The sequence below is a fragment of the Amblyomma americanum genome, chromosome 2 (assembly GCF_052857255.1).
Source record: "Amblyomma americanum isolate KBUSLIRL-KWMA chromosome 2, ASM5285725v1, whole genome shotgun sequence".
NCBI lineage: Eukaryota > Metazoa > Arthropoda > Arachnida > Ixodida > Ixodidae > Amblyomma > Amblyomma americanum.
Window position 1 is genome coordinate 12390675 of NC_135498.1, and position 24724 is coordinate 12415398.

Consider the following 24724-nt stretch of genomic DNA (forward strand, 5'->3'; position numbering starts at 1 on the left):
ACCACATAAACTAACACATGTGATATTTGTCCATGTTACCGCAAATGTTTAAAAACTGCGAACTGGGTACTGGTATCTCCACTGAAAACGTTATGCCTTATTACCAGTCATCCTAGCACCAGTGAAATGTACAATCAAGCTGGAGATGGTAGTGGCAATGGTTGAAGTAGCACATGATAGCATGATGTTCACTAGAAGATCACAGCAAAAACTGCAAACCTTGTAAAGAAAGACAACCACATTTAGAAAAATCTGACCATGTGCAAAGACAAGATTGCCAGGCATTCTCTATCACCAACACCCATGAAGGTTGTGTCAGCACAACAATAGTGCTAATGATGGGCAGCGAGATGGCATTCATAGGTAAGTGCTCAAACTGTTGATAATAGAGGAAAGTATCATGCATGCTCAGTGACAGCACCCATTTCCTTTACTATGTCTTTTCTTGTCGAAAAAATTTCAGTTGTTGATAGCTGCGCTACACACAGTCATCTCGTTTCGACCTTGTAACTGTTCAGCGCATTCAAGCTGCAGAGCAAGATATGCTATGCACTTGCCCATGCAACCTGCAGAGTGCATCTCTCCATGCCAGACCACAATGCCTCCGGACAGCGTGAAAATTCAGCTTTTTCAGAGTTTCAGTGTTAGGAAGACTTTTGTGGGCACAAAGACATTAACTGACAAACTGCCATCGAATGCTGTTACTTGTGTGTCTTTAGCAAGGAAACATTAGATTCCCAGACAGGATACAAGGTGAACCTTTCATTATGTTTCCTGCTGTGCTTGATAAAGCCTACACAGATATGGTCCGACAACCTCCGAGTAGTTCCACATGGCTGAGAAGGAGTCAAACAAAATATAATATAACATGAAACCACAAAAATTACGATACAAAGCAAATGAACCAAGCATACAAAACTAAAAGGAGTTGACAAACTGTTCTTGTTCCCAATGAAAGCTCTGCACTTAATGAATATTCAATAATCTATAAATACAGTCCGTTTACTGATATAGCACACATTACACAAGTTATAGCAATAAGCAATTCACAGGGACGTTTTACATTGACTCAGCACAAAAAATTGTGTAATAAGAATTAGCCTTAAGTCCCAGTATTATTAAAGCCTTATTTTTTAACATTCTAGCGAAAGCAGCATGGCTTGACCCAATTCGCACTCTTGGCTGTTTGGTCAAAAGCATACTAGGCATTTAAAAAGATTATGGCCAATATTTCAGGCATTACTTTCTAAGGCCTCTTCCCATTTCTTTCACATTCCAAGTGAAAAATAAAGCACACTAGCACTATCTTCCAAGCCTCCTACAAATAAAGCATTGAAGTGAAATGAACAACTGTTGGTTGCTATTTATTTTAAATGTCTAGCACCAGCTCAGGACTAGCATGTGGCCTAGAGGAATGCTGTGTTGCTCTTGAAAAGCACGTTTATCATACAAAATAAAAGTTGCCCAAAATCCTCCACCAGTGCCCCTTGTCAGGTGGGAGAAGAAAAGATGTACTTACAGGAGCCAGAACTTTGGCAGGCTCTTGGCCACCGTCCTTGCTGATCTGAGAAAAACACAATTGTAAACAATAACTTAGGAGGTAGAGAAGGTTCTGAGCCTGCAGAATTCCAGACACACTAAATCACTTTTTCCAGTAAAAAAAAAACGACCAAAAGATGAAAACAAAGCTGTATCTTTATGAATAAAATCAAATATGCAAATTACACACGTGACTGACACATTACTTAATACATGTTTGGAGCTGAGGAATTTCTACTAACCATGAGTACGAAGTCACGAGCTTCTGCAACTGCATTATGTCCAGCCTGTGTGCCATTCTCAATAACAACCTGCGGAAGAAAAAATAGAAAAAGAAAACATATCTCATACAGAAATGCATCTAAATTTCTCTGTTTAGCTCTAGCAGACACTGCTCTACCGACAACACGATGCAATTACACTAAAATACTATGTTACCAACAACGCACCGCAGAATATGCTCAATATCTTTAGCATATGCCTGCTGTGGCTGAAGTATGACGCAAGGCAATCACATTTAGCCATGACCATCACACATGCACATACTAAAACTACCTCACCAGCAGAGTGCAAGTCTCTCTCCTATTGCATATTATATCACCCTCATAAGGGGAACTTCTGACTCCGAATGAGTTCACTACGATGAAATTCAATGCACATCCAACATTGCTAAGGCCCATTTCAATCGCAATCAAGCTTGATGCTGCTTGACACGAAGATGGTTCCTGAAGAGCGACTCAACTTTGGAACCAGTTCAAGGAGTTGCCATTGCTACTCTCGCGCTCAAGAAAAATTCAAACTCAAACTGAGAAGAGGCCAAACTCCTTGCCTGTACATAATTTTAAAATTACATAGCACTATTTAGATAAAACATTTTTTCTTTGTTCACTCTTGCTTGATGACAAATTATCTCCTTGCTACAAGTAGCAGTACAAGGATACACACAGCGCTATGTGGCAAGTAACAGCTCAACTGACTGATCAACATCAAGTGCAAATAAGTAGCAGCGAAACTTATGTCCAATCAGGCGTGCCTGCTTGACAGTGGTATACATTAAACGGACGCAATCATGGTAAAAAAGGAATAGCGCAACACAGCATCAAGCCTTACCAAGAAGCGATTGGTCTTCCCCCAAAGGCTAGCCACAGTTTCCAGCCTTCGTTGTGCGTTCGGCAGCTCCATCAAGGTGAATGCACTAACTACGAGATCAAATTTAATCTGAAGGCAAGACAAAGAAACAGAAAATGCAACATATGCACACACAAACAAAAGTTGCAGTTCACTGATCTTCCTTATTTAAATTAAGCTCTCCCACAAAACAGTAAATTCCCTCACTCCCTTTGTTGAGTTAAAAAGACATTAAAGGGAACTAACAAACTAAGCAGGATAGATATGTTGTTCCTCGGGATCATTAACGACATTCTATCTGCATGGAAATGTTGCTGCACTGCTGAGAAAATCACAAATGATAGCCCCAAAACCCTTCGACATTCAAGCCAACTGCAAAAAAATGAGCATAGTTATGCCATTTCTACGACACATCTGCTATGGATATCTCCAACCAACCAGAAGCACCAGTTCTAAACAATGGAAATGCAGTCAGAAACCAGAAACCGAAAGTCAGCCGTCTTGATGGCAAGATGCAAGTGCAGGCCGGCCACCTCAGACCCCCATCATAACTCCACCAACCGCCCGCCAAAAGGCAGGTGTTCTCTTCTACATAATGTGTGAGTGCATCTCACTGCAATGCAACTGTATGGTGAAAATAGGATCCGCAGGTAAGAAAGAAACTATGTTGAATTATTGAAGGCAGCCACAGACTGCAGAATAGCTACTGATGGTGCTCAGGCACAATACACATCAGCAAGGACGTGAGTGTGTGGCCATCAGCGTGTTATGTGCTGTCATGAAGTACACATGTAAGCTTTGAAGGGTCCTCAAGAACATGTGAGCAGCAAATGCTCTCTAACGTATTTTATTCAACACCATATCTTAGTAAAAACTGCGCATGAGATTGCTCATCAAACGGAGCACTGTTTGTCAACTACCGCATGTTCGTTGACTAACTATGCAGTAATGCAGGTTACAAACAGAAAGGTGTCATACAGTTTTAATTATAAAATTATTAGTCGTCCACTGATGCAGGTGAGCAAATATAGATATATTGTCGTTACCATACTAATCACCTTTCACGGTCAAATCACATATCCAATATTTGCTCATCTTCTAAACACAACTTACTTGGCCTTCTAAAACAAAAATTCAAATAAGCTCTCCTTGAACTTAACTGCTTGCTTTCAACTCCTTCATTCATCCGAAACTTGAGAATGCTTGTGTTGCATAGAATCTGTTCTTAAAAAAGGATATAAAAAATTGAAATGGCTCCGAGAAAAGCCATCCACTTCATCTTTAATGCTTATCATAACTTCCTCTTTTCTGATGACTACCAATAACATATCCACTTTAGGAAACAGGAAAGCACTTGCAAGACTTAAATCCCTTTACTTATGTATTTCAGCCAATTTAATACTAGTCCTACTCCCAATGTAAGTTCCCGATCGAAAAAATAGACTTGCTATAGCCAAAGGCGTAATCTTTCCCCATACTATGCATGCACTAACAAGTTCGGATACTAATTTTTCCTGAGAACAATCACAGCCTGGAATGCTGTGCTTATAAATGTCTTTTAAGCCTGTGATGCTATCACTTTTGAAAAAAGTGTTTATGCAACGTATCAAGCTGGTGTTGGATGCACATCCTATTCCCGTTTCTTTCTTTTGACTGTTGCCTCAGCGTCTTAGATTTGCGATGTCATTCTTATTTTGCTTTTTAGGATGTTGCGCCCCTGCTTGGCCTGCATGACTACAGCATGTGTAAATAAAATAAAAAACAGACTATTACCCTAAACTCTATAAACATGCAAAGCAGAATTCCATGAACAATAACAACGATGATGATGCAGACACAGAATTCTCTGTCCGTGTCTTTGCGCCGCAGATAGAAATTGATGAAGACGACGATGTGCAATGCACTCTGCGGGAGTGTGCTGCAGTTTAACACGAGGCGTGATCGGCTACGGCGATAGCCTAGTGACCTCGTGCACTGGCCAGTGAACCTGACGTGTTCGTGCCGCCGCAAGTTCGAACCCCAGTCGCAGCAATATTTCCTCGATTTATTTTTATTTATTTCATTTGGCACAAAGCCACAAACATAGCAAGACCTTGCTCGGGGTTTACCGATCAAAAAAGTGCTTTCACACTAATAAATTTCCAAATTCGTGAACTGCTTCCCGTCAGATGCAAACAGAAAAGAATCACAGTACATTCCACCCAATTGTAGTCTGCCACCTCTATCAGCAGGGTATGCACGTATAATCTTGAATACACATCAGCCGGTTGAACATTTTGCTTGTGGAAGCACAAGTACCATTACTAGCAATTTAGCTACACACTGAGTCTGTATGCTGCAGCTTCACCTTGCATGCCAGCACCTCAAGTACTGCAAGCATGATGACCTGCACTGAAAAACTTTTTTTATTTAATGAGCCAAATCAGAGGAGATGGTGTATGCATGTGCTACTTCTCAGATGTTTTTCAGCATATGTATTTCAAAGTATATCCGCCCTTCCACTGCTCAAAAAAAAAAAAAACATGAAAGACCACAAGCTTGCCTCGCGCTTCACAAAGTGACGATGTGCATGCATGTGCGTGTCTGCATGAGCATGTACTAATAATTAAAATACTCTCCACTTTCAGAATGCCCACGGCCTATACAAAGTGGCCGACTTGACAGCTGAAGTGAGAACGAAATCACTTCACCAGCCGCCCAGCGAGCACAATAAAGCATGAAAGTCATTGAGAAGCTGCAGTGTACAACAGTCACACACGGCCTGAGTGCAGATAATGCGAGATGAAAGATTCAGCATTTGTGTCTGCATACAGCCTTTCTCTGCATCATCTGTTTTGCGCTGTTCATTTATGAGACTCTCCGCATTCTTGGCTACGCTCGCTGCACTGCTTTCCTAACATTCTGACCATAACTGCTCACTGACGGCAAAATAGCAATTTTCGAGAAAGCACATAAATATGTCACTAACTGCAGTTGTACGGATGAGCAAATGGCAGCACCATCACATGCACCTCGCTTTTATGCAATTTTCTGCCTTGTAAAAGCTTTGCTTCCACTAAAAATTACACGTCTGGTATCACGTGGAGCTAATATGTCAGACTAGCCAGACAGTATTACCCTTCAGTGTCTCTTCAAGGCCATCACCTGTTCTTCCCCGTGCTTGTTCTAAGTCTAGATTAGCTGGATGCATCTAAACTGGAAATTGTTAACTGTCTTTGTGTACAACCCAAAAAATGCAAGAAAGCAGGAACATGGAATAAGGAGACTCCTACACCACAGCAAAAGAATGCATTTATGAAAACAGAAAGCCATAATCAAAGCTGAAAAAAAAACTTCTCGGTGTTGAAAGATATGGCACTTAGCAAATGGATTCTCGTACTGCTACTGAACCAACACAGCTGGAAGCCACGAAGCATTAAAAGCAAAATGTCGTGCCTTTGGCGTATGTTTGGGAAGCGTCTGATCAGTTGGCGACAGTTGCACAAGGACCCAAAGCAGTTTCTGCTTCAGAGCAGAAGGCTGTGGCATATTAAGCATATTAAGAACAAGCGTTTTTAAAGAAGGGTACTGCTTTAGACACTCCATCTTGGCAAAGCTCAGGTAATGATACCTGCGCCCTAAGCTGCAGGTGCAAAAGCAGTTTCACTGGCTGGATAAGCTGTCAGTGCCCGAAGGGAATGCCCGATACCAGGCCACACAAAACTTGATGTTTTTACATGCCAGCCTCAGATGTGCAGGTTTTCTGCTTGAGACAAGTTGTAATTTTTTGCCATTGTAAATGCAATCGCAATGCTCTAACCGGGAATATTTTTTACACATCGCATAAGGGTTTTTTTTTTCAATTATGGAAAGGTATCCATTTAATTTTTGCAAACACAGCCACAATGTTTTCAGCCCGTCACATCACTGATCAAATAATCCAGACCATGTCTTCAGTGTTATGGCTTATTGGCCCAGTATTCAACAGAATTCAATGTTCAGGCATCAGAAAATTAAATTTAACAGTGATGAAATGTACTTATGGTTCATGATTCAATACTTGATTTGATATTTGAAACTATTTGTATTTGAGACAGTTTATGCCTGCCCAACACTGCCTTAATTACAACAAACACATCACCAGTCTATGGCTTCAAGAAAATAAAGCGGCTTGACAAGTAAATGAAGAACAAATAGTCACCGTATCCGCAGCTGGAAGGAATTCTCGCTGGAAAAAGGATGGTAACTTCAGCTCCGCACTGGTTTTTCCTCCTGAGTTGTGAGAAACCAACACAATATCCCCTTGACCAAAAGGACACCAACAAAGTAAGCAAATTCATGCATTGTAAACTCTTTGCTGTTTGAAAACAGATTACAGCTTACACATATGACACCTATTTTATAATAGCAGGATCAACATCTACCGTATTTACACGATTGTAATTCGACCCTTTTTTTGAAATTAAAAATTCCGAAGTGGGGGGGGGGGGGGGGGGGGGTCGACTTACAATCGAAACGAAACCTTGAACTGCCAATAAAAGCAAGAAAAACAATCTATCAGGGATGCTACTGCGATGTTAGAAGTTTTTGTTTGCTCTATGGCTCCAAGCGTAGCATTCAGGTATTCCGCAGGCTTTTTGGCCAGGATTTTTCATTTTTTATTTTTACTGCGCACACCGCTACCCACCGCGATGGTTCAGTGCTACTGAACAGGATACCCGGGTTGGAACCCGACCGCGGTGGCAGCGTTTCGATGGAAGCGAAACGCAAAGGTGCCCGTGTGCTGTGTGATGTCAGTACAGCAGGTTAAAGATCCCCAGGTGGTCGAAATTATTCCGGAGACCTTCACTACGGCACCTCGTTCTTCCTTTCTTCTTTCACTCCCTCCTTTATCTCTTCCCTTACAACTGGGTTTCCGCCGATATTTGATATTTGAGACAAATACTACGCCACTTCCTTTCCCCCAAATCCAATTTCATTTCATTTCACTCGCGGGAAGGGCCGTTGTCCCGCTGCTCCAATCGCGGAGTCTGCGCCAGCGCCCGGGAGTGTCGCTAGCTGATGGAAGAGCCGCTATTTCAGTTGGTTGCGCAATACGTAACAGCGGTGCTTCTGGGGGATGCGATGTTTGCTGGATGAGCCGACGCGCCGACACCGATCACTCTTTGTTTGGTGGTGCTTGGAGTTGGTGCTTTTGACTCGACTGACGGCCGCGTGCTTCGCCATGAGCTCTCCAGGTTCGAAAAGCATTCGGCGCTCATTCACTGCAGCGTTCAAGAGGGAGGCCATCATTTACGGCGAAGAAACCAACAACTGCGCGGCGGGCCGCAAGTTCAACGTATCTGAACGGTTGGTGCGGGAGTGGCGGAAGCAGCAAGACAAAATTTTCAATTGCAACTCCAAGCGAAGAGGTTTCCGCGGGCCGAAGTCGGGACGCTTTCTGGAGCTGGAGGTCAAGCTTGCAGCGTATGTCACCGAAATACATGATCGGTCCCTTCCAGTGACATGCGAAATGATCACGCAACAAGCTTGGGTCTTTGCTGCGGAAGCTGGAATACTCCGAACAGACTTCAAAGCCAGCAGGGCTTGGACTTCGAAATTTATGAAGAGGGCTGGCTTCTCTCTTCGTCAGCGTACTAGTGTATGCCAGAAGCTGCCTGCTGCTTACGAGGAGAAAGTTCTCGCCTTCCATAGGCACTACCTCAAGCTCCGCGACTCACGGCGATACCTGCTCGGCCAAATCGGCAATGCGGACCAGACTCCAGTCTACTTCGACATGACGAACAACACAACAGTGAGCATGAGGGGAGCTCGCGAGGTTAAGCTTCTCACGACAGGAAACGAGAAACTTCGGTTCACTGTTATGCTATCATGCTTGGCAGATGGCACAAACTCCGACCATACATCGTCTTCAAAAGAAAAACTATGCCAAAGGAGATGTTCCCGAAAAGTGTGATTGTGCGAGTGAACGAAAAAGGCTTTACAACGGACGACTTAGTTATTGATTGGTACCGTCGGGTGTGGCTTTTGAGGCCAGGGGCATCCCTCAAAAATCGCAATCCGAACTTCCTCGTGCTGGACTCATTTCGCGGCCACCTACCGTGAAAGTGAAAGCAGAGCTCCGAAAAGAAGATACAGATATGCTGGTGATTCCCGGCGATCTGACGGGGCAGCTGCAGCCGCTAGACTTTGGCATTAACAAGCCATTCAAGGACTTGCTCCGGCGTGAGTACAACGAGTGGCTGGTGACAGAAGGGCGGGAACTTACGCCAACGGAGCACGTGAAGAGAGCCTCCCTGGTGGCTGTGTGCGGGTGGGTGATTTCCGCTTGGGCGGCCGTTCCACGCGATGTCGTGGTGCAGTCATTTAGGAAGTGCGGGCTTTCCATGGAGGACGATGTGCTGTGGGATCGCAGCGGCGGCAACGACGACGACAGCAGTACCTCTGAAGATGACTCAAGTGAGGATGAACAGCCCATCTATGCAATAAATTTTCGTTTTTGAAGCGCTCCACCGGTGTTTCTTTTTTCGAACATGCGATTGGGGGGGTCGATTTACATTCGCGTCAACTTTTTTTTTCTTCGGACATGCAATTTGGGGGGGTCGACTTACAATCGTGTAAATACGATAGTCCACAGATGCTGTCCTGACAGCAATGGACCAGAAAAGGACACAGTGTTTAGAGAACAGACTACCGACTGAGTACCGGTGTGCATGTAAGGAAACAGACCAAGCTCCATTACTCAAAAATGTGTTCCTACCTCTGTTTAAAAATGTGTCCATGTGTAACTATATCAGTAAAAGCAGTCCATGCATGCAAATCAGACCTAACCTCTCCCACAACACATGAGCAGAGTTAAAGCGTCAGCATTTACATCTAACTAAACATGTAACTTTTTTACTCAAAACTAATCAACACGCACACACAGTCAATAGAAACATTTAATTATCAGAGCGATGGTGCCCTTAGAAAGAAAGCTAACACACTTAGCTAATACAACTAAGCTTACTGAAACAAGTTGCCTTCCATCCTCTCTCTTAAAGCCTTGTCACGCAAAGTGATTAAGTGCTCATGCATAAAATACTGTCACATAGTGGCTCTGAAACGAAAGGACATCAGCCTCGACAACAGGCAGCACCGCCGGCATAGAACTCAAACTCTTTAGTGGGCGAGCTTGAGTCCATAGATGAAAACTGCAACAGCGACAAGTGGACCTGCCGGCCATCAGCGACAGAACAGCGAAGCCTTTGGGGCGTACTCTACTTAAAGGAACACTGAGTAAAATTCCGTCTTAGTTCTCTTTTTAATCAATCCTGAATTTTTGAACTTTGACATGTTTGGATGCATTTATTGTCGAGAAATTTCGAGTTCAAAAACTGACAGGATGGTTACCACTGTGCAATGCAAGGTTCAGCGACAGCTGTTTAGGTGTATATATTTTACAACATGTTGAGGTAGAGAATACGAGAGTGATTTCGTATCTGTAAAGTTTGTAGTTCTATTCCGCCACATGATGCAAACTCGATTGTGTTGGATGCATTAGGGGCGCCATAATAGCTGTCTGGAAGTGGAATGTGGAGAGGTCTAGCTTTGAGGATCTGCACAAACAAAACAGCACTAGAGATCATCACAGTCTGTTTGTAAGACTAGCCTGTGGCTGTGCACTAATTCTAAATTTTCGAATAGCAAATAGAATATCCTTCTATTTGATTTGTCGAACTAATCGAAGGGTGTATGTTGAGAATTATTCAAAAGAAAACGAATGCATTTTCCACTATTAGAATATTTTTTGAAGAATTGGCATGAAGTTAGAACAAGGCACTCCATTGTTTTTCAACGATGAGTAACCATGGCCTCAACTCGGAGGCCATCGGTGACACATAGTTCTTGCCCCAGAGAGAGAGAGAGAGGGTTTATTGAAAGAAAAGGCAGAGAGGTTGGCCTGAAAAATAAATATCTGGCCTGCTACTCTGCTCTGGGGGACGGGAAGAGGAGATAGAAGAAGGTCACGATGGGGGACGATGATGATGGGTACAGAAATATGGTGCTAGCTAATTCACTGTAATCAGTAGAAAACAGTAATTTACCTTTATGTATAACGTGACAGTCATAGATTCAACACACTGATTTTGTGTCGCATGTCCCAGAGGGGAGTTCAGTTTTGCATCTTTTAGCAGCTATAGCTATAACTGCAGAAGTGTTAGCACTACGCCATAGCGCTTCTGTTAGTGCTTTCCTTTTCTCACTATTATTCATTTTGTATAAATATTCGCGAAAATCTTGGATTTGTATTCAATTCATTTCTATCACATTTATCATATTCGATTTGGTCTCTAGCAACACAACAGTCAAAACAGATTATATTTAACTCGGTTAGATCAAATTATCCTTTATATTGAATAATTTCTGAGCACCACAATGCCACAACATGAATGTATAAGAAAATGTACGGCTATATCGTACAAAAATAGCCGCCACATCCGCTGGATCAAACTTCAGGCAACATTGGGCCACTCAAGAAGCTGGCTTTCCCTCAGCATTTCTCCAGAGGTTAGATTCCTACATGCACCTGTGAGTGCTATTGGTGCTATGGTGCTACATAGCAAGCACAGACCAATGACGATGCGGATTTTCAATGACCTAGGCAGCGGGCGTGTTCTCAGCCAACCAGAATGTGCGTTTTTAGAACGTTGAACAAGTTGTGCTCATATTGTCACACACAGTCCACAGTTACGGTGCATAGTACTGCCATCGGCAATTTCGCGTGGTTTTCATTGTCTCTAGTGCACACAATGGCAGCTATGAAACGGCAAAATCTCCCGTTGTTCATGAAACTGGAAATTATCAAGCGAGTTGAATGAGGTGAAAAGATATCCGAAGTAGCAGCTGCATACTAGATTCCGAGAAGCATGCTGAGCACCATTTTGAAGTATAAGGCTGATGTTCGGGCTAAAGTGGAAAAGAGACCCAGCAGAAAATAGGGGTCTCTGTGATGCTTGCAGTACACGCTTTTGGTTCCAGTGACCTACAGGTCCAATGGAAGGGAGTGGATGCCTTGCGAACTTTTACACAAGTGGCTGAAGTCTTGGAACGACGCCCTGATGGGCCAACATCGCAATGTCTGCCTGATCGTAGACAATGGCAGTGCCTACCGCTTCAATGCTAGTTTCAGTAACATTGAAGTTCGCTTCCTACTGCCGAATGCTAAGTCAGATGCTTCAATCACTGGATCAAGGAATAATCCATGTGGTGAAGGTTAGATGTAGGAAACGTCTGATTGAATGGCTCCTGCACAAACTGAGGACTGGAAGAGACCTAAAAATCGACCTCTTAGGTGCCCTGTCTATGCTGAGTGGGTCATGGAATGATGTCAGAAACAAAACTGTATGACTGTTTTCAACATTCTGGTCTCTGGTTTCCTAGAGAAGAAGGAGCAAATTGTTTGCCAGGTGAGCTGAGTCAAGCCATCGTGGGTCTTGATAATTTGTGGAACTAGACCGACTCTCTGGGTGCGATTTGTGATGGGCAACCGTAGGCAGCTTTGTCTTCGTGGACAACTTTGAGACCATGGGCGAGCTTGCAGACGAAGACATCACTGCCGACGTCGCGGATAACAAGGACGCCACTGATGCAAATTGTAACGCGGACTTGTGAGAACCTGTGTCCATGTGCTTCGACATGCTCTGTGTGCTCAGCATGGTTCATCGCTATTGCATGCCGATAGAAGGCTGTAGTCTTTGTCGTTCAGAGTCCATAGATAACATTGAAAAATGTGTTCTCGCCGAGGCAATGAAGATGAAAAAATAAAGACATTCATGACACTTTCGCTCGCTAACCTGCGTGCAGTAAGTGGCAATCATAGAAATACATTTTTTTCCATCTGAATAAGTTTATGTGTTGTTAAATTTACAGCTGCTCTTATGTTGAATTATACATTATATCGAACTCGTAGGCGTTTTTTGGTGAGTTCGATATATGCAAGTTCGATTGTATTTGTATTCAATTCAGCAGCGAAGCTACACTTTGAAACCTCTTACAAAGCTTGCAAAGGTTCCGTTTCCAGTGAAATGCCTAATCAGTTGATAAAGTAAAGGCCAACTTCAATTTGTCCTCAGTGTCCTCTTAAACACGGCTGAGAATTGTCTGACCAAAGTAAAGAGTTCTGAAAGACACACAATCACCTGCATGTGATTGTGAATCTTGGCGCAAGGCCTCACAGCATCTAATGGCCACGTGCTAGATAACTTGCCCAGTCTGGCAAAAAAAAGAAAAAGGCAAAATCACACTGGCAGTGACAAACAAAGCACAGGGTTTAAAAAGCAACCAAGACTATACATTTCCAACTACAGTGGAATACAACTCGACAAGACATGCAGGCAGCAAGGAGAAACCCAGTATACCTATGCTGTTGAAACCTCTTGAAACTGACACCTCTGACAGTGAGCTCTAGGTCTGAACAGCTAATTATTTGCAAACACACTGAAGCACAATTTAAATAATTAATTTCATCACCTATAATTCATTCCTAATTACCGACACATCCCAAGCATTACAGAAATACTGAAGACCATTCAGCAAGTCAAAGCAAAACTCAGACCAAAAAACATAAGACAATACTCACCATTGACTAGAAGCCTTGCCAGGTCATGCATATGGTTGGAGATGTCGATGCTGAAGTATTCTTGGAAATACTTGGGCCAGATATTTTTCGCAGCCCTATAAAGTGCCAATGCACCAAATGTGAGCTCTGACGAAAATATGCTACTACGCAAGTGACACAACAGGCCAATGAGTTGAATATCGTGACTGAAGTAACTAAGCTAGTATCTAGAAAAAACATCGCAAATGCGTGGACGAACCAATACATTTCTAGTCGCAAAGGAAGCCCATATGACATTGCTTACTTTTATCTTCGTGTATTCCTCTTTGGAGACATAACAGTCAGTGACTATAAATAAGCTCAATGTAGCTCGGCATGCAGATGTCCCAGAAAAGATGGTTCTCCCAAATCAGGCTAAAATCGAGAGGCACTTGCCTGGAGTACCATTATTGCCAAATTTATTAAATTCCTACAGAGGAAGAGCAAAGGTGCGGATTCACGCATGCAAGCCTTAATAGGAACTTTTAGAATAGCGTGCACACTGGCGGGCCCGCTATTCCCCTACGCCTCTAACTGGTAGCGTCACCCTATTGTAAACGTCTCTATGTCAGCCCTGGCATAAATATTTATTTATTGGTTTACATACCCTAAGGGCCCAGATGGTCATTATATAGGAAGGGTTGTTGAATACAAAATAAGAAAAATCTTCACAGTACACGCAAATAAACAGATACAATAAAAACTAGAAAAAGATGCCATGCATGAGAGAGCGAGAAAAAAAAAGGAAAAATACAGTACAGACACTGACAGTGCAACAAAAACATAAGGCTTCAAAATAAAAGTGAAATGAACAGGAAACATTTCGTGGGAACACTCTTGTCCCTTCTCCGGGACACGGAGCCAGAGCAAGGCAATACCCTTAAATAAAGCTAATCCAAATACTAATAACAAAAAAACAGAGAACTGGGCATTCTAAGTTCATTTTAGGACAGGCCTGCTAACACAATGCTATACAATCACCTCTGCACCACATCAAAAGCTGCATGTAGAAAAATAGATTGCGACACTAATTTTTTGCCCTGGCATTTTTCCAACAACAACACAACAAACACACACACGTACGCACACACACACACACACACACATACCAATAGCATGTGCCAATGCCTGATCCAAAGTCCATCATGGAAGCAGGGGTAAATGCAGGATCCATGTGTCGAATCTGCACATGGGCAAAGGAGAAGCCATACATTGCAAAAGTCAGTTTCTTTTAAGTACTGGTCAGAATACACAAAAAAAATTGGAGGACACTTAAGCTTCCTCTTTAAGAGCAGGATGAGCAGGATGCAGCAGTGTGTTGCAGCATTGCCAAGGAATCCATGGAATGGAACACCATCCTTTCAGGGGTACGCCTTGCCCAGACAATTTGAAAGGAAACATAACTTGGTGGACACTGGAACCGGTTTTAAGAAAAGGAAATGAGGGCTGTCTCTCAGTGGACACCCAAACCATGCCATAAGTGAAGGAAAAGCACCCTTCTAATACCTGTGCTACACGGGCACATTCGAATGACATCTGATTCGAATGGCATTCGAGACTTGGAATGACATTCGGGCTCCTCGGATTCTGGCGGTGCTACACGACACTTTCCGAATGCATTTGAAATTTGCTCAGCTCGTTTTCAGTGTACAATGACGATGACGATGGCAGTGGTCACTGCATGCGGTCACACTGGTGCGACAACGACATTTTCATGGTCAACAGCAGCATATGATTGCAGTGGGACAAGTTTTCTAGGCCAATGACACCGACGAATCCGATCGGCGGACGGTCAGGCTTCATGTCCTCGGCAGGCCGACGGCTGAGCGAAAACACGCCGATGAGCAGACGGTGTGAATATATTCGCGCTTCTACCTTATCCGTATTGAAAATAAGCGAAACGAGCGGGTATATTTCACATGTGCCCACTTGAACACTCACCACCGATAAGCCCTTGCCAAATTAATTTTAATCGACGGCGACTCCCTTTCCCTTCCTTTCCGCGACAAGTAGGCCTAGCGAGTCCGCAGGGTTACGTCTGTGAATTTGCCGGTTGTGATCAGAGAATTCAGAAGTTTAAGCGAATGCAAATGATCAACGAGTGTAGTTTTGACAACAGTGATCTGAAATCAACTATTGCTCACATCGCAGGGCGCGCATACGATGAATGGGAAGTGCCGGTGTTACCCAGACTGCCGAGCACTGCTTTACGGCCAGCAGCAGTCGTCGCCGTTGCTATTTTGTGGGTAACAAGTTATGCGTATCAAATAGCACAAATAGTCCCCAATCATACTTCTGAATAAAGAAGGTTAAAATAAAATAAAGTACTGGTCACGCTGGAAGAAGTTAAGACAATTAGCGAAAAGCGCCGGTCGTACGCTATGTCAGCAGCCCGGCTGTCAAGTGTTTCTCAGGCGAGCGATCGTATCGGCGCTTCCCACAGATTGTCGTACTGCGTTAACAAGCACGGGCACAACCGGTACAAATGAAAAGAGATTATTTAATAGAACTAAAGCGCAGAGTGCGTTTTATGTCATGCAAACGAGCGCTAGCTGTTCGTGCACAGAGATTTAAACAACAGTATGACATTCCAAATTCTGGAATGTCTCCGCGAAGCTCCGTCGACTCGAATGTCATCTGAACCGAATGCCGTTGAAAAACTTCGTGTAGCAGCGGAAGTTCGGCAGTCGAGCTGAATGACATTCGGTTCGAAGGCATTCGAAACGCCCATGTAGCAGGGGTATAAGAGAACACCCTATTCACTAGAGGCACCTTTGTTCATTCCAAACCACGGTCCAGATGCCCTGGTTCGATTCCCCAACTCCACCAATTTCCTACTCGGTTTTATTTATTAATGCTTCTGGGATTTTTCACTCACATTGGTGGACACTGAAGGCACCAGCTTTTCTGTGACACCAATCCCTTAACATTGTCGTGGTAAAAAAAAACTCTGCCATTATTTATATGAGCCTGAGGACCGTGCTACGTAGCCATGCATACAAGGGTGCGCCAGTCAGTGGAGTGTAGGTATCACATGTTCTTTTTTGCAGCACGTGATCCAAAATGGCAGCAGGAGGATAACATGTGACATGTGCGCTGTCAGGTGGTACACACATGTAGGCAAGGCTGCATGAGCGCCTCAGCCAAGTGGTTTCAGTTTGGCACATTTGTAGCGGCAGAATTTCCTGCACTGCAGAAGAATCACGCTTTTGAAAATATAAAAAATTATATGGCTGTTACAGCTGGTGAGCTATGAACATCTACTTCCAACCAAGTGCATAACTGTGAAAGTAAAAAGTTACCTACACCATTTTAGTAAACAGCTTACTAGTTAACATATAACATATTGTGATAGTTTTCTCATTTCCACCACGGGAGACAATACTATGCTGTATCAATCTTTTAACTTCCAAAACATATTTTAAAATATTATTAAACACACTCTCTTTCATGATCATGAGTAGATATAAACATGAAATGTTTTCCAGTACTGGCGTAGCACATTTTAGAGACTGAACCTCGCTACAAGGCAATGTCTTGTCTCAGCCAAACACAACCATTTGCTCACAGCATCACTCAGGCGGCACTGTTTAAAACGGGGACCACACTGCACTGAAGGATGCCACCATTAACTCCACATGACTAGATACAGCATTCCTTTGGTGGGGTGGTGACACCTATTTTCCAATCGGGAGATGCCATTTTGAATCACATGCATTGCGTCGACCCCTACAATGGAAAGAAAGGCTCTAAAGTTTAATTTTAATTCAGACTTCGATGTCTGGAAGCAGTATTGGACACTATCATGTGTTATAGACACAAAAATACTGATTTTCGCAAAAATACTTTCATGCCAGAAAATGAGCCTGTGCATCAAAATGCACCACCCTGCCGATGCAAGTTGTATCATGGCAGCCTACACACAAGACCACAAGCACAGAGATTGAGCAACGTGTGCGGCGTTCTCGGTAGCATCAGTTTGTTTACATCTGTGTACCTACCTACCTGCAATTTAGAAAGCAATTTTGACTAATGAATAAAAAATAGTTTATACAATAGTTTGACATTGTTTAAAATTTTGCAAACAAACAAAAAAAAAATTGGCTTAGTTTATTTCGTGCTTCTATATCTTGTTTTTTCATCATGTAGTACATGAGAGGCTTCAGATTCAAATGAAAGAAACCCATTGAATTGAAAGGCCATTAAGAACTGCTGCGTGGCACCAGCCAATTCTTATTGAATTCGATGACCACTGACTTAATGGGCATTGAAAATACCTATGTGACAGGAGTATAAAGTACATGCACTATCAGACCGGAATGAAACGTGAACAGCACCTATGAACAAAACAATATTTTGCTTTTTGACTATAGTATACAATTAATGTGATGCACATGTATGTGCAATGGAGCCAGCGAAATATATAACCATAAATCAGTTGCAAGAGAATGGCTCACTGCACAGTAGCAAAATACAGCATATGCGTGTATATTTCAATTTGGCCTGATAGTACAACACTTGAAATTATGCACAATAAAGGGACCTGTGGATAAATTTAAGTAGGGTAGTATCAGCACATTATGGCAAAGGCCTCTCCTATGTCTCTCCAATGAACCCTGGTCTTTGCCAGCTGCGGCCACCGTATCTCTGCAAACTTCTCAATTTCATCCACCCACCTAACTTTCTGCCACCCCCTGCTATGCTTGCCATATCTTGGAATCCACTCAGTTAGCCTTAAGGACCAGCAGTTATCTTGCCTTCGCATTACATGCCCTGCCCAAGCCCATTTCTTCCTCTTGAGTTCGACTAAGATGTCATTAACCCCCGTCTGTTCCCTCACCCACTCTGCCCGCTTCTGGTCTCTTAAGGCTTGGTTTATGAGGGTTTAACGTCCTAAAGCGACTCAGGCTATGAGAGACGCCTTAGTGAAGGGCTCTGGAAGTTTTCACCACCTGGGGTTCTTTCACGTGCACTGACATCGCACAGTACACGGGCCTCTAGAATTTCGCCTCCACCGAAATTCGACCGTCGCGGCCGGAATCGAATCCGCATCTTTCGGGCCAGCAGCCGAGCACCATAACCACTCAGCCACCGCGGCTTCTGGTCTCTTAATGTTACACCTGACACTTTTCTTTCAACAGCTCGCTGCATTTTCCTTGACTTAAGCTGAACCCTTTTCGTTAGCCTCCATGTTTCTGCCCCATAGGTGATGGTTTATGGTTTATAGGAGTTTAAGATCCCAAAGCACCTTAGGCTATGACGGACGTCGTAATGAAGGGCTCCAGAACTTTCGACCACCTGGGGTTCTTTAACGTGCACTGACATCGCACAGTACACGGGCCTCTAGAATTTCGCCTCCATCGAAATTCGACCGCCGCGGAGAGAATCAAATCCACATCTTTCGGGTCAGCAGCCGAGTATTATAACCACTGAGCCACCGTGGCAGCCCCCCGTAGGTAAGTACCAGTAAGATACAGCTGTTGTATGTGAGTGCTGCCATTTTTTGCACACTCATGCAGTGTAAGAAAGAGGGGAGAGCATTTGGAGGGCGCCGGATATCTTTCACGTTGTACAGTAAAATCTCGTTACTATGAACATCAGATTAACGAAATTTTCAGATTTACGAATTTTTTTTAACCCTCGCCAAAATTCCCATATTTTCAACGTAAAAAACTTTCAGTACTACGAATTTCAGATTACCGAATATTTCAGAATAACGTATGTAATTTAATCTCACAATCGTCGCAAGACGCTTCGTTATTACGAAGTTCCATCAAAGTTTCGTACCAAATCCCTGAAGCTGACGCCTATCATCATCATCCGAAGCAGCAGCTATGCGCTGGGGAACCCGTTGCAATGGATACAGCCCCAGCAGCATCGGCATCAACGCGAGTGTCGCGTTGAATGAATATAGACTAGGCGGCGCAACCCGCCGCCTGATACAACGGGCAAGGCCATTATCATCCATCCATCATCCAGCGTGTGGTCGCATACTGCGCCGTAGTCGTAAGCCTATTCAGCACAGTGTCGGCACGTTGACAGCAAACAGTAGGATCTGCAAAGTTATCGGCGCTGTGATTGTGTTGTGCATTGGCTTTGCTGACAATGAGTTCTCCTGGCCCCCGCGTTAAAAAGAAGCGACGCCAGTTTTCGCTTAAAGAAAAAGCGGACATTCTGTCGCAGCTGAATGCTGGAAAAAAGCAAGTGGACTTGTGCAGGGAGCTTGACATCACACCAGTAACAATGCTCAAAGATTGGGACAAGATCATAAAACTACATCGAGAATCGCAGCTGGCTCCATCAAGAAAACGTCTGCGGCTGGGCAACTACCGTGGACCGCGACTTATGTGGACAGCGACAGCGCGGCGGCTACATCCGTGGAGCTCACCACCGAAGACATCATGAATCAAGTGCGTGAGCAAGAAGAATGTAGTAGCGACAAAGACGATGCCGACACTGGATCAGCGCACGAAGAGGAAGAGATTGTTTCCCACTCGGATGTCCTAGTCTTTCTAGAGAAGACCCGATCATTCCTCGGGTGCTGCAAAGATGTCCCCGATGACGTGGACAGGAAGGTCGAGGATGAGGAGGCGTTCGTCCTACAGCGCTTGTTGCCTACTCGCCAGAAGAAGATAACAGACTTCTTCAAACAATAAATTGTAGTTAAACTGTGCCCAGCGTTATCGTTTATTGTTTATTATTTACTTGCCAACACGTAAATCTGCTGCAAAGGTACGTAATTTTAGTTATTGTGATGCATTACTGACATGAAAATAATGGTTTTTCAGTACTACGATATTTCAAAATAACGAATTAAATTCGGTGGTCCCGTGAAGTTCGTTGTAACGAGATTCTACTGTAGTGCGCAACATCTGCAGTAGCTTTCTGGTCAGTATTTCTGGCTAAGAGACCTTATATAGGTCCCATCAAAAAAGTGAAACACAGGGGTCGCTACCAACAGCCCATCTCGATAAACTAATACAGTGATGTCAACAAACTTTTTTCGCAGTGGATCTCTAAAGCTAAGCAACATCACTGTTCGGCATGACCACTGAGTCCTTTCCATTATTGCCATTACAAGTTTGAATCGAGTGGCGAAAAAAAAAAGTGCCACATTTAAATACAATTTTCTCAGCGATAAATGTGTGTACTGCTGCCAAACAAACATCAACACAGCCACGAAGGGACAAACATTGTTATTTTCTTCACTAACAACAAAATTTGGATGTGACTGACATGCTGTTCTTACCTCATGAAACACGTCATGGACTATTGCATAGTCAGCAGCAAGCCTTGCCACAAGATAGCTCCGTGCACCAAATTCATCATAGCTGCACAACACAGAAAGCAGGAGGAACTAATCATTACAAAAATATAGAAATTGCACAACTACACTAATATGGTTTTCCGGGAGTCCCAATCACCGTCGTCTTTGTGAGTCGGATGTGTCATCACTCAGCATGGCGCACGAAAAGGGGGAGACAGGTCTTTGTCGTCGCGAAGTGGCTGGTGGGCTGTTCGGCTGTTCGTTGTTCGGACTAGGGGTAAGGAGCGTGAAGGGAGGAAGCTGGCACGACAGTGCGGGGTCAGTCTAATTTGTTCAGCAGAAAATTTTAAGAAAGTTTAGTATGAGCAGAGTTCCTGTATGAGGTAGCCCACTCCTGCCATCACGGAAGCAAAGCCCGCTTCCTTGCATTTCCTGCCTAACCTCTGTTAGGCATATATGTGCGCACTGAAAATTTATTTTGTAATTTTTTTCTTGTTAATGCTAGTATGGTATGCACCATCTAGTGATAAAAGAAACACAGCATAAGGAAAACAATTTTTTTCACCCAGTTAATTGTTCTCTCTCGAGCCAAACTTGGATTGTAATATCTGAAAAACCTAGGTACATAAACAAAAAAAAACAAGTAAAAAGAAAGTTGTTCGAGCCCCCCCCCCCCCCCCCCCCCCCCCCCCCCCCCCCCCATAGAAAATATACTTCCGGAGTCCCTGTGGAGATTCGCCAAGACCCAGCTCCCGGGTTGAGGCTGAACCAGCTGCCGCTGTCACCGATTCACACCGAACAGTGGTGTTAAATAGTGAAATGTAGCAGTTTTAAGGTTTATGGTTTATAGGGGTTTAACGTCCCAGAGCAACTCAGGCTATGAGAGACGCCGTAGTGAAGGACTTCGGAAATTTCGACCACCTGTGGTTCTTTAACGTGCACTTAAATCGCACAGCACACGCGCCTCTAGAATTTCGCCTCCGTCAAAATTTGACCGCCGCGGCCGGGATCGAATCTGAGTCTTTCGGGTCAGCAGCCGAGCGCCGTAACCACTGAGACACCGGAGCGGCTGTAGCAGTTTTAAGGCATTCAAAGCTGACTTATTTTCAGGTTCCTGAGCATTTAGATAATGAGAGTTGAAAGTTGTCCAACTTCAAGCTTTTTATAGCCACCAGTACGTGAACGAAATATCTCCACGTAGCAACACATGCAAGGAACCACAAAGATTCACTAACATTTGGAAAAAGTTCATCAGTAACGAACAAGCCACTAACACACTCACCGCTGGTGATTCAGGTGCACCCATTCAACTTACGAATTGCTTTAGAGTAGGCTCAATGAGATCGAGAATAATCACAAGCTTCCTAATCCGGAAAAAGTATTCTGTCTGGGCCCCTGTCAATGGATTTTTTTTCAAAAACTCATCACTCGCAGCTAAAGCAAGAACTAGTAATTTTATACATAGAAACTACCAATGCATTTTAAGACAGCACAGCCTGTCTGCTTGCTTTGACATTTTGTTTTGCTGCTTTCATAGTGACTGCAAATAATGTGGTGCCTTCCTAGTGAAATGAGCACAAATGTCAGCAGCGCCAGCACTGTCACTTTTGGGTTGCTTGCTGGTGCACAATTACAAAAAATGAATATGTAACAACTACCATCGCACTAGGGCCGGATGGCAATATGGCCAGCCACTGCGGCTTAAACACATTTATAGGTGTGTTCGAAATACTGTATAATCTCATGTAAGGGTGCGTCCACGTATGGGCTTGCACTTTGTTTTGGACTAGATAATTGAGAAAAAATATGGTTGCATGTTTATTATTGGCCGCACCTTCAAAATGCACACCAAAATTTTAAAAAGTGCAGCCCTTATATGAGTTTATACGCTAAACATAGAAATCTATTCTCTCTAACAGTTTAGCTAGATCTCACTTATAAGTGGATATAGAAGATGGGAAGTAAATACCACCAAGTGATCCACTTATAACCAAACAAATGGTGATAGTTGCACTGCCCGAAGTGTAGCATTATTTCCATCAATTTTTACTAATATTGCTCCTACTCTAAACACTGTCAATGAATTCTATACATTGACCTGTCCTGGACTTTAACCCCTAGGTTCTGTACCGACTTGACAGGCTTTTACAGTGTAATTCGTTGCTTCGATTTCTCAAATACTAGGTTCCGTACTCACTTGACGGGCTTCCACAGTCTTATCCGCTGCTTCAATTTCTCAAACACTGCTCTTTTTATGTCTTCCTCGACAAGGTCCCTTTCCTCTTGGCTCATGGTTTCAAGAGCTGCAAATAATAAGATTCTTTTTTGTGTACATTAAATCAGCAATTTTTGCCTGATGGTACAGAATATAACAACAATCAAGTGTGATTTCACGCACTGCTTCAGTCAAGATTTCTCTGATTGCACTCATTCTGTAACCTGCCCAGAGTGCTGAAAAAATTAGTTGAACCTTGACAATTTGAATTTAAAGAGGATCTACAATTTGCTCAAATTATACGATTAAAGTTCACTGGAGTGATTTCAACAAACATCATGCTGACAAGACCAAAGCATCACTTCAAATTAATAAAGAGTCCACAGTAGGTTAAGTACGAAACTGCAAAACTTTCACCTCCATTTAGTTGGATTTATGGGGTTTAACGTCCAAAAGTAACACAGGCTTGTGCAGGGCTTTGGATAATTTTGAGCAAATGGGGTTCTTTAAGGGGTCATGACATGGTCTACCAACAAACTGTGCTTTTACGTTGAAGCGACTAGCCACGAAGTTATTATGTGTACTTATAAAAGTAGAGCTCTATGTGCACATTTGAGCTGGAAATTGTAGTTTGAAGTAACTGGCTCTAAGCCCCTCCCCCTGGCAGTGACAACCACTTTGAAGCAGCTGCCCAGAGTCCAAAAGGGAGGGACACAGGCGTTGGTGCCTCTGTCCCCCTGCAACTTCCCATTCAACCCATCAGACGGCAAGCCTGAACAATGACCTCACTCCCTTACTATGCCAGCTGTCCAGTTAGAAAGCAGTGACTGTCAGTTTATGTCACGAACAGTGAACAGCGAGCATGTCAGTGTTGTCTGACTTCCACATGGTTTACGAGCCCTTTAAAAATTCAATTACAAATTACTCGCAGCACGAAATCAGCTCATATTTTGTCGTTTTTTTCAAGATGGATAGCAAATAACTTGTAGCAAACAGCTTCAGCCTGAAAAATGGTGTCATGCACTGGCATCGCACAGTACACAAGACTAACATTTCGCCTAAATCAAAATGCAATTGCCGCGCCCAGGATAAAGCCCGCATTTTTCGGGTCAGCAGCAGAGCACCACAGCTACTTACCATAGCGGCGGCTTGACCAACTTCATTTAATGTACTTCACAAACTCCATCTGGGTCTGTATAAATTAACAATTCTGAAATCGATTCCATTCTATTCTTTAATTTGCCACCATTCACCAGTGGCTGAGGCAACACTCATATTCACCTTTCGTTAGGCTGAAGCCCAGAATGTGGCACTGCTGTAGCCAATGGCGAAGGGTGGGAATCGTGAGATATCAAAGAATGGAATGTAATTGGGAAAGAATCGTTACATTATACCGACCCAGATGGTTACTACTGTGATGTGCACTCAACATGTGCTTCTGCAAGCAGATGGCCATCATACAAGATGGTAAAGCAACCTACCGTTCCCAACAAGCTTCCTCTCAATGCTCATGGCCCGAGCTCTGATCTCGTCATTCTCTGTTGGCAGGTGTCGAGACCAATGCTGATTCCGAATTAACACTGCTGCCTCGCGTAGGTGGGTCATGTTTTGAGCTGCAGTGCAAAATGAGACAAGTTTGCAAGCAACAAGTAAGCAAAACGCACCAAAGTATCATTCATGCATAACATATTCTTCGCGTTTTAAAACTGTCACCTGAAATACACTTATCACAGCTTCAGTTTTCTCAATAAAGCCATGCGCAGCAATTCTTTCATGTAATCAAAAAATTGCTACAGAATACTTTCCAAAACTGAAAACATATACTGGTTCTAAAGATAAAGCTCGGGCTCTGGTATGCAAACACTGCACACAATGCAATTCCCACAGATGGAATAGCCAATTAGTTGCAGACATACATTTTAAGCAATTTGATGCAACTGAACCCGCTGACTTAGAG

The 24724-nt window shown here is 43.4% G+C and overlaps 1 protein-coding gene across 1 annotated transcript in view; it reads right to left on the reverse strand.

Moving 5' to 3' along the window:
• LOC144120581 (ribosome assembly protein METTL17, mitochondrial) overlaps nt 1–24724 on the reverse strand; it is a 37612-nt gene that overhangs the window by 11379 nt on the left and 1509 nt on the right. The window contains exons 3-11 of the mRNA XM_077653148.1: nt 24249–24380; nt 22750–22855; nt 20535–20616; nt 14395–14468; nt 13268–13362; nt 6848–6918; nt 2650–2757; nt 1782–1850; nt 1520–1564 (exon numbers count right to left, since the gene is read on the reverse strand). Coding sequence (XP_077509274.1) covers nt 1520–1564; nt 1782–1850; nt 2650–2757; nt 6848–6918; nt 13268–13362; nt 14395–14468; nt 20535–20616; nt 22750–22855; nt 24249–24380 — 782 coding nt within the window. The remainder of the gene's footprint in view (nt 1–1519; nt 1565–1781; nt 1851–2649; nt 2758–6847; nt 6919–13267; nt 13363–14394; nt 14469–20534; nt 20617–22749; nt 22856–24248; nt 24381–24724) is intronic.